This window comes from Prunus persica, chromosome G2 (genome assembly GCF_000346465.2).
Source record: "Prunus persica cultivar Lovell chromosome G2, Prunus_persica_NCBIv2, whole genome shotgun sequence".
Taxonomy (NCBI): Eukaryota; Viridiplantae; Streptophyta; class Magnoliopsida; order Rosales; family Rosaceae; genus Prunus; species Prunus persica.
In genome coordinates, this window is record NC_034010.1 from 21,259,078 (window position 1) to 21,269,258 (window position 10,181).

The window sequence follows — 10,181 nt, forward strand, 5'->3', positions numbered from 1 at the left end:
CTTTCATGACCCAAAAAAGAAAAAGTTACTTTTACGTTTTCCGTTTTTTGCTATACCACTTTTTTGTCAGTAAGGACACAATTGTACTTTTATAAATCCAAACTAACAAACGCCATAATGGGCTTACTCATTGACTAAAAACTAACAAAAATATAAAATCACTTGAGCAAGACCCAAAAGTATATAGGGTATTTAGAAGATCTTAATTAGTGCATTTCCACATGTAAGCTTATAAATAGGACCGAAATATAGAAGAATTCTACAATAAATTTTAGGAAAAATTCAATTTGTCTTTCAAAATTAAAATAAGGAGTTAAATTCTTATTACGGATACTTCTATGTTTTTTCCACATTGAGAAACTAAAAATACAAATGACACCCACAAAAAAAGTAAAAATTCAATTCTTGAGTAGGGCAGCCGCATGTGAAATCACACTCGCAAAGAGTTAAGACCCACATTCAGAGGGTCTCACCCTTATTTGAGTGCCACCGGTGCCGCGGTCCTGTTTAAGATTTTTTTCCTATCAAAAGGTGAAGGTTGCCACAAGTAAATTAATGTATGTATTTTATATCTAGTGGGGATGAAAAAGTAAGGTGATCCATGTTTCTATAGGATATTATTATTTACATTATTAGTCAATTAGAGTAGTCACATCCACACCAGTCTTTGCATGCGAAACTGCTTACTGCCCTGCAACTGCCTTCACCAAAATTCTCCCACAAACCCATTATTTTCCTTTAAAATCTTAAAAACAAAATTTGGTCCCTCTGTCGCCACAATTTCTAATTAATGTTAGAAAACACTAGAAGCATATAGGAACAAAAGAATCAAAATTTTCTTCTTCGTATTATTTATTTGAATATGACCTCAAAAGTCAAAGGCTTTCCAAGAACATTCACTATAAAAGAAAAGAAGGCTCCTTCTGTTTAACACACATCTCAATTCTCACAGACCGTCCCGTTTCGAATCTATCAATGGCAGAAGCAACAAAGAGGTAGCACTTTAGACTTCATTATGCTTTGTTTCCTTGTCCGATTTCCAATCCCTTTAATTGTTTTTGTTTCTATGAATTTGGTGTTTGTGTTTTCTTAGGTATGCGGTTGTTACTGGAGCAAACAAAGGTATAGGATTGGAAACTGTAAGGCAGTTGGCCTCAAATGGGTTCACCGTAGTCTTAACTGCCCGAGATGAGAAGAGGGGTCTTGAAGCTGTTGAGAAACTCAAAGAGTCTGGCCTCTCAGGTCAAGTGGTTTTTCATCAACTTGATGTGGTTGACCCTGCTACTGTTGCTTCTTTGGCAGACTTCATCAAAACCCAGTTTGGGAAACTCGATATCTTGGTATGTATATGATCATAGCTACAGGTTTCTTGAAAAAGTTTCTGTCTTTTGAATCTAACTCTTAATCCGAATGCGATTTAGTTGGAAGCACGGATACGCTGGTTGAGGTGCGTATCCCGTATCCGATACGCTAGGGGATACGATACGCTGTGAATACGTGCGGATACCCGATGGATACGTATCCGAGTAAACGGATACGGTCAAAGACAAAAAGATACTCGTATCTGACATTACAGATACGAGTATCTGATGTTTAGGATACGCGTATCAGGAAACGTCTCCACTTCTTCTTTCAGATCTTCCTTCTTCTTCTTCATCCAGCAGTGCCCCCACTCATCAATTCTTCTTCTTCGTCCTTAAGAAGCCCAGATCTTCCTTTTTCTTCTTCATCCAGCGGCGCCCCTACTCATCAATTTCTTCTTCTTCATTCTTCATTGTCGGCGGCGTCGGGTTCTCTTCTCCATTTTCATTTTGTTTTCTCACGCGTGCTTCTCTGTTCTTTTGACAAAAGGATTTTGTTTTGTTTTTGTCTTTTTTTTTGGTCAAAGGATTTTGTTTGTTTAATATTCACAGTTTCACCCACACCCCACGTGATGGCTGGTCTTATCGTTTTGACAAAAGGATTTTGTTTTGTTTGTCTTATTAAAAGTAATAATATTATAACCAAGACAAGTGGAAGTATGTTAAAAGTAATAATATCAAAAGTAGTTATTTAAAATATGTTATAAATTATATATATTGTTATTTTTAAATTATTATATATTATTTAAATTACCGTATTCACGACGTATCGTATCCTAATTTTTAAAAATTTATCGTGTCTCCGTGTGGTGTCGTATCGTATTCTCGTATCCGTATCCGTGTCCGTGCTATGAAATATGGAATTGGAAAATGAAAATAGCAAACCAAGTAATAACTAGCTTAGTAATATCTTCAACAAGTTAATCTTTGAAATAATTAGAAGTCTTAGGCTTTTTGAAGAACAAAACAAGTTTCACATAACTACCAGTCTACCACTCTGTTTTTGTTTCTTGGAATCTTTTGATATATGATATGATCCCTTTCTGTACAATTTATATGTACTCTAGAAAGATCAGTGGCTGGAGTTACGGGGTTTGGCAAAGTGGCATAATTATTGGGCTTCTTTAAAGGGCATTGGACTTTATGGTTAGTTTGGTTTTAACAACAAAGAGATTGTAAGAGTAATCAGAGGATCTATCAACTTTCTTTTCCTTTCATTTTCTATAAAGATTTTCTGTTCTTTTCTTTGCTAAAAGAAAACAGATAGTGAAACAGTTGGACTCTGCACAGGTGAACAATGCAGGGGTTATTGGAAGCATAGTAGATGGTGATGCTTTTAAAGCTTCTGTAGCCTCCGGTGCCACGGTAAGTCTTTTGCATAATTTTTTTATCAATAGCTATCAAAAACTAAAAGCTTCAATGTATGTGCCAAAGTGAGAATTTAAACTGATCTGTGGTTTGGCATACTTTAATCAACGTTTTTCTTGTTTGGGGTGGGTGTGTAAGTGGTGGGCAATAGGCACCATAATAATAAGTTTGTTTTTGCTGATACAGGAAAGAGGAGGAGTTGATTTTAGTAAACTAGTGACTGAAACTTACGAGTTAACAGAAGAATGCTTGCAAATAAACTATTATGGTGCTAAAAGAACAGCTGAAGCACTTATCCCACTCCTCCTGTTATCTGACTCACCGAGAATTGTTAATGTTTCTTCTGTCATGGGGATGTTAAACAACATACCAAGCGATTGGGCTAGAGGAGTTTTTACTGATGCCGAAAACCTAACAGAAGAGAGAGTAGATGAGGTACTGACTGAGCTTCTAAAAGATTTCAAGGAGGGTTCACTTGAAAGTAAGGGCTGGCCTTCTTCTATGCCTGCCTATATAGTCTCAAAAGCAGCACTGAACGCATATACAAGGATTCTAGGAAAGAAGTACCCCACTTTTCGTATCAATTCAGTCTGCCCTGGCTTTGTCAAAACAGATATAAACTTCAATGCCGGCGTCTTGCCTGTCGAAGAGGGTGGTGCCAGGATTGTAAAGTTAGCATTGCTGCCCAATGATGGCCCTACTGGCTCCTTCTTTGTTCACAATGAAGTGTCAGATTTTTGATTGAAGATGATCCATTTATGCAAATTTAATACGAGTCATTTATTGGGCAACATTTGGTACTGTAATGTAATTTTAAGTATTTTGGTATGTATATTGATTGAAGGATCTAGTGCATTGTTTACATTTCTACTATTCATCTGGCTCTTGCACTCATATTATCATTTACAATGTTATTCAGTCAGAAATTCTATGTGATCGATGTCCGGTATTATCGATAGTATATCAATAACATTTCGGTATATTTTGTTAGACTTAAGTTAGAGACAATAATATTGACAGTCCATCATTTAATTAAGGACGAAGTTTTGAGAAGAATTGATTATTCAATATTATCCAACTTAAATTGTAATAGCACAATCGCAAACTTCTGCAGTCAATTGTGTAAACGAAGGCATAGGATTGGAAACTGTCAGGCAGTTGGCCTCAAAAGGATTCACTGTAGTCTTAACTGCCAGAGATGAGAAGAGGGGTCTTGAAGTTGTTGGGAAACTCAAAGAGTCTGGCTCCTCAGGTCAAGTGATTTTTCATTAGCTTGATGTGGCTAACCCAGTAACACAGGAGAAGGTTAATGTTAAATTGAGTGGCTGATATATATCATGCTTATTGTGTCCACTTCCAGTTGTGTACACGTACCAAGTACCCTAGAAAGATCAGTGGCTGGAATTAAGACCCACATTCAGAGGACTCTCACCCTTATTTAAGTGTGCTACCGGTGCGGCAGTTTTATCGAAGATTTTTTCCTATCAAAAGGTGAAAGTTGTCACAAGTAAATTAATATCCATGTTTCTACTAGGATATATTAGTCAATTAGAAATTTTCTGCGCAAGTTGAAAAGTCTTGCATGCGAAACTGCTTGCCACTGCCACCACCAAAATTCAACAACGTGAGCACTTGCGTCACCACTACCCCATTATTTTCCTTTAAAATCTTCACAACAAAATTCCAAACAAGTCTTGGTCCCTCTTTCACCACAATATCCAATTACTGCTAGAAAACACTAGAAGCATCCTCCCTCCAGTATGTAATAGGAACAACAGAACCAACAATTTTCATCTTCTTCTTAATATTTATCTTAATATAATCCCCAGAATTCAAAGGCTTTTCAAGAACATTTCACTATAAAAGAGAAGAAGGCTGTTGCTGTTTAATACACATCTCAATTTTCACAGACCGTCCCGTTTCGAATCTATCAATGGCAGAAGTAACAAAGAGGTAGCACTTTAAAGTACTGCTTCCATAACAATTTCTCACTATTTTTTGTGTTATGAATTTGGTGTTTGTGTTTTCTCAGGTATGCAGTTGTTACTGGAGCAAACAAAGGCATAGGATTGGAAACTGTGAGGCAATTGGCCTCAAATGGATTCACTGTAGTCTTAACTGCCAGAGATGAGAAAAGGGGTCTTGAAGCTGTTGAGAAACTCAAAGAATCTGGCCTCTCTGGTCAAGTGGTTTTTCATCAACTTGATGTGGCTAACCCTGCTACTGTTGCTTCCTTGGCAGAGTTCATCAAAACCCAGTTTGGAAAACTCGATATCTTGGTATGTGTATGATCATAGCTGCAGGTTTCTTGAAAAAGTTTCTGTCTTTTGAAATAATTATAAGTCTTAGGCTTACACAATATCCACACAGGTGAAGGTTATATTAGAGACTGTAAAATTGAGTGGCTGATCCATATATTGCTTGCTTATTGTGACCACTTCCAGTTGTGGAAGATGTTACTGTCAAATCTAACTCTATGTCTGTCACATTGTTTTTTCGTTTTTTTTTTTTTTTTTTTGGGTGGAATTCTTTCCATATATATGCTATATGATCCCTCTCTGTACAATTTAGAAGTAACCTAGAAATATCAGAGGCTGGAGTTAAGGGGTTTGGGAAAGGCACAATTATTAGCCTTTATGGTTGGTTTGGTTGTAACAACGAAAGAGATTTATCCAAGTAATCAGAGGATCTACCTTCTTCCAATTAATTTCATTTTCTAGAAAAAATTTCAGTTCTTTTCTTTGCTAAAAGAACCCAAATAGTGAAACAGTTGGACTCTGCACAGGTGAACAATGCAGGGATTAGTGGACGCCAAGTAGACGGTGATGCTCTTAAAGCTGTAGTAGACTCTGGTGCCATGGTAAGTCTTTTGGATAATTTTTATCAATAGCTATCAAAAACTAAAAGCTTCAATATATGTGCTTAATATGAATGTAAGTTCTCATGATGTCTTCCTCTGTCTTGAAATATTTTCATTGTGATGTGCATGTCAAACTTTGATCACCATTTTTCTTGTTTGGGATGGTTGTAAGTGGTTGGCAATAGCCACCATAATAAGTTTGTTCTTACTGATGCAGGAAAGAGGAGAAGTTGATTGGAATAAATTAAAGATAGAAACTTATGAGTTGGCAGAAGAATGCTTGCAAATAAACTACTATGGTGCTAAAAAAACGGCTGAAGCACTTATCCCACTCCTCCAGTTATCTGACTCACCGAGAATTGTTAATGTTTCCTCTTCCTTGGGGAAGTTAAAGAACATACCTAGTGATTGGGCTAAAGGAGTTTTTACTGATGCTGATAACCTAACAGAAGAGGGAGTAGTTGAGGTACTGACTGAGCTTCTAAAAGCCTTCAAGGAGGGTTCACTTGAAAGTAAGGGCTGGCCTTCTTCTTTGTCTGCCTATATAGTCTCAAAAGCTGCACTAAACGCTTATACAAGGATTCTAGCAAAGAAGTACCCCGATATTCGTATCAATTCGGTATGCCCCGGCTTTGTCAAAACAGATCTAAACTCCAATGCCGGCGTCTTGCCTGTCGAAGAAGGTGGTGCCAGGGTTGTGAGTATAGCATTGCTGCCCAATGATGGCCCTTCTGGTTCCTTCTTTGTTCAGTATGAAGTGTCAGATCTTTGATTGAAGATGATCCATTTATGCAAATTTAATACATGTCACTTGTTGGGCAGCATCTTGAACTTTGATGTAATTTAAGTATATTTGGAACCAGCAGCGGATCCTTTTTATGTTCTTTCTACATTCAATAAGAGGATGGCATATATGATGCTTATTGTTGTAGCCATATTTAATTGTGCAACATTCTCTATCTAATAGTCCTCTATGATTGCATCTTTATGAAATTATCTCCCACATCTGGAATTGATTGAAGCATCTGGTGCATTGTTTGTTTACATTTCTACTATTCATCTGCCTCTTGAACTCATGTTATCATTTGCATTGTTATTCAGTCAGAAATTCTATGTGATTCATGTTCATCCTTTGATCGATATTATTGATGGTATATTGATAACATTTAGGTATATTTTGTGACATATGTCAGAGAATAATATTGACACCTTCTGCAGTCAATTGTTTAAAAAAACAAAAAGACAACATAGGTCTCGTTAACAATTATGTAATTTTGGAGCGGTTAAATTCACCAATCTTGCCGACGAAACTGCTTCAGCCTTGGCATGTGGTTGATGGTTGAGTTAAGCTCTCTCTGCTCTGCCACCACCACCAAAATGCTTAAACAATGGGAGCACTTGCGTCACCACCCCCATTCTTTTCCTTAATTCTTAAAAGAAAAATCCAAACAAATGTTGTTTTCCCATCAGATTACTTCTAGGAAACATTCGACGCAAGCATCCTCCCTCCAGTATAGGAACAAACGAGTCTTAACAATTTTCTTGCTCTTATTATTATTTATTTGAATATCAAACTTGAAATGTGCAAAGGTTTTCCCACAGACAGACGATCCCATAAACGAATCAGCAATGGCAGAAGCAAGAAAGAGGTGGCACCTTAGAGTCCATACCCTTTGATTACTTCTATAACAATTTCTCACTCTTGTTTTTGTTTCCTTTTTGCTTTCCTATTTTTGTTATGAAATTGGTGTTTCTTCTTTTGTTTTTCCAGGTATGCAGTTGTTACTGGGGCAAACAAAGGCATAGGATTGGAAACTGTCAGGCAGTTGGCCTCAAAAGGATTCACTGTAGTCTTAACTGCCAGAGATGAGAAGAGGGGTCTTGAAGCTGTTGAGAAATTCAAAGAATCTGGCCTCTCAGGTCAAGTGGTTTTTCATCAACTTGATGTGGCTAACCCTGCTAGTCTTGCTCCTTTGGCAGACTTCATCAAAACCCAGTTTGGGAAACTCGATATCTTGGTATGTATGATCATAGCTACAGGGTTAATGTAAAATTGAGTGATCTATATCATGCTTATTGTGTCCACTTCCAGTTGTGGAAGATTTTACTTTGAAGTCTAAATCTAACTCTAACTATATGAAAGATCAGTGACTGGAATTAAGTGGTGTGACAAAGTAGCATACTTATTGGCCTTCTTTGAAGAGCACTGGTTGGTTATAGCAGATAGTTTATCCAAGTAATCAAAGCATCTACCAACTTTCTTTTAATTCCATCTTGTAGATGTTTTTTTCTTTGCTTTTGTTTGCAAAAGTAAAACAAGTAGTGAAACAGTTGGACTCTGCACAGGTGAACAATGCAGGGATTGGTGGAAGCACAGCGGATCCTGATGCCTTTAGAGCTGTAGTAGAGTCTGGTGCCTTTGTAAGTCTTTCAGATAATTCTTATCAATAGCTACCAAAAACTTAAAGCTTTAATGTATGTGTTTAATGTGAAAATTTAAATTGATCTGTGGTTTGGCTTAATGCTATGGCAATTAGTAGGGGAAATGATCTGTGTAACATCACCAGGCTGGTATGATTCGGGTGGGTGTGTAAGTAGTTGGCAATAGCCACCGTAATAAGTTTGTTCTTACTGATGCAGGGAAGAGGAGAAGTTGATTGGAGTAAACTAAGTACTGAAACTTATGAGTTGGCAGAAGAATGCTTGCAGATAAACTATTATGGTGCTAAAAGAACAGCTGAAGCACTTATCCCACTCCTCCAGTTATCCGATTCACCGAGAATTGTTAATGTTTCGTCTTTCATGGGGAAGTTAAACAACATACCGAGCGGTTGGGCTAAAGTAGTTTTTACTGATGCAGAAAACCTAACAGAAGAGAGACTAGATGAGGTACTGACTGAGCTTTTAAAAGCCTTCAAGGAGGGTTCACTTGAAAGTAAGGGCTTTCCTTCTTCTTTGTCAGCCTATATAGTCTCAAAAGCTGCACTGAACGCATATACTAGGATTCTAGCAAAGAAGTACCCCACTTTTCGTATCAATTCGTTATGCCCTGGCTTTGTCAAAACAGATATAAACTACAATGTCGGTGTCCTACCTGTCGAAGAAGGGGCTGCAAGGGTTATGAAGTTAGCATTGCTGCCCAATGATGGCCCTTCTGGCTCCTTCTTTGTTGAGTACGAAGTGTCAGATTTTTAATTGAAGATGATCCGTTTATGCAAATTAAATACATGTCATTTATTTGGCAGAATCTTGAATTTCTAATGTAACAAAGTGTATTTGGACCCAGCACCAGATCCCTTTTAAGTTCTTTCTACATTCAATATGACTCGAGGACAACATACAATAGTCTTGTATGATTGCATCTTTGTGAAATTATCTTCCACATATGGAATTGATTGAAGGATCTAATACATTGCTTGTTTACATTTCTACTTATCAACTGGCTGTTGAACTCATATTATCATTTACATTATTATTCAACCAGAAATTCTATATGATTGATATCCATTCTTTGATCGATACTATCAATAACATTTTGGTATATTTTGTTATGGATATGCTGACAACAATTATATTAACACTTAATCCACAATTCTTTCATTAATTAAGAAATGACGTAGGTATAAAGAAGAATTGATTATCCAACAATCCCTCATTCCCTCGTTCCATCAATATTATTGTATTCAATTGTTTAATAAAGAAAAAGACAATTGTCATGTTCAATGCAAAACTGCTTAAGACTTCGCATGTTACGACTTTTTTGCCTATACACACCAATGGTAGTTGAGACATTGGGGAAGCCCTTGTGAACATGTTGTTGAAAGGTCTCTCTGGTCTGTCAACGTGTGCACTTGCGTCACTACCTTCTCCTTTTCCTTAACGAAAATTCTACAGAGAAAAATCCAAGCAAATGCTGTTCTATCTATCTTTCCCATTCAAATGATGTCATATCTCACTATATCTCACCAAACCCAGTTATTAACTTATTATTACTTTCATGACCCAAAAAAGAAAAAGTTACTTTTACGTTTTCCGTTTTTTGCTATACCACTTTTTTGTCAGTAAGGACACAATTGTACTTTTATAAATCCAAACTAACAAACGCCATAATGGGCTTACTCATTGACTAAAAACTAACAAAAATATAAAATCACTTGAGCAAGACCCAAAAGTATATAGGGTATTTAGAAGATCTTAATTAGTGCATTTCCACATGTAAGCTTATAAATAGGACCGAAATATAGAAGAATTCTACAATAAATTTTAGGAAAAATTCAATTTGTCTTTCAAAATTAAAATAAGGAGTTAAATTCTTATTACGGATACTTCTATGTTTTTTCCACATTGAGAAACTAAAAATACAAATGACACCCACAAAAAAAGTAAAAATTCAATTCTTGAGTAGGGCAGCCGCATGTGAAATCACACTCGCAAAGAGTTAAGACCCACATTCAGAGGGTCTCACCCTTATTTGAGTGCCACCGGTGCCGCGGTCCTGTTTAAGATTTTTTTCCTATCAAAAGGTGAAGGTTGCCACAAGTAAATTAATGTATGTATTTTATATCTAGTGGGGATGAAAAAGTAAGGTGATC

The 10,181-nt window shown here is 36.7% G+C and overlaps 2 protein-coding genes across 2 annotated transcripts; both read left to right on the plus strand.

The window, feature by feature from the left end:
* LOC18787069 ((+)-neomenthol dehydrogenase) lies at window positions 794–3,604 on the plus strand. The gene is made up of 4 exons (XM_007219205.2): window positions 794–995; window positions 1,094–1,340; window positions 2,652–2,726; window positions 2,916–3,604. Exons 1-4 carry the CDS (start codon window positions 976–978, stop codon window positions 3,468–3,470), a joined length of 897 nt encoding a protein of 298 aa, XP_007219267.1. The 5' UTR covers window positions 794–975; the 3' UTR covers window positions 3,471–3,604.
* On the plus strand, window positions 4,408–8,929 carry LOC18785816. The gene is made up of 8 exons (XM_007218686.2): window positions 4,408–4,682; window positions 4,762–5,008; window positions 5,515–5,589; window positions 5,807–6,358; window positions 7,156–7,238; window positions 7,361–7,607; window positions 7,936–8,010; window positions 8,230–8,929. The coding sequence occupies exons 1-8, from the start codon at window positions 4,663–4,665 to the stop codon at window positions 8,782–8,784; spliced, it is 1,854 nt and encodes a 617-aa protein (XP_007218748.2). The 5' UTR covers window positions 4,408–4,662; the 3' UTR covers window positions 8,785–8,929.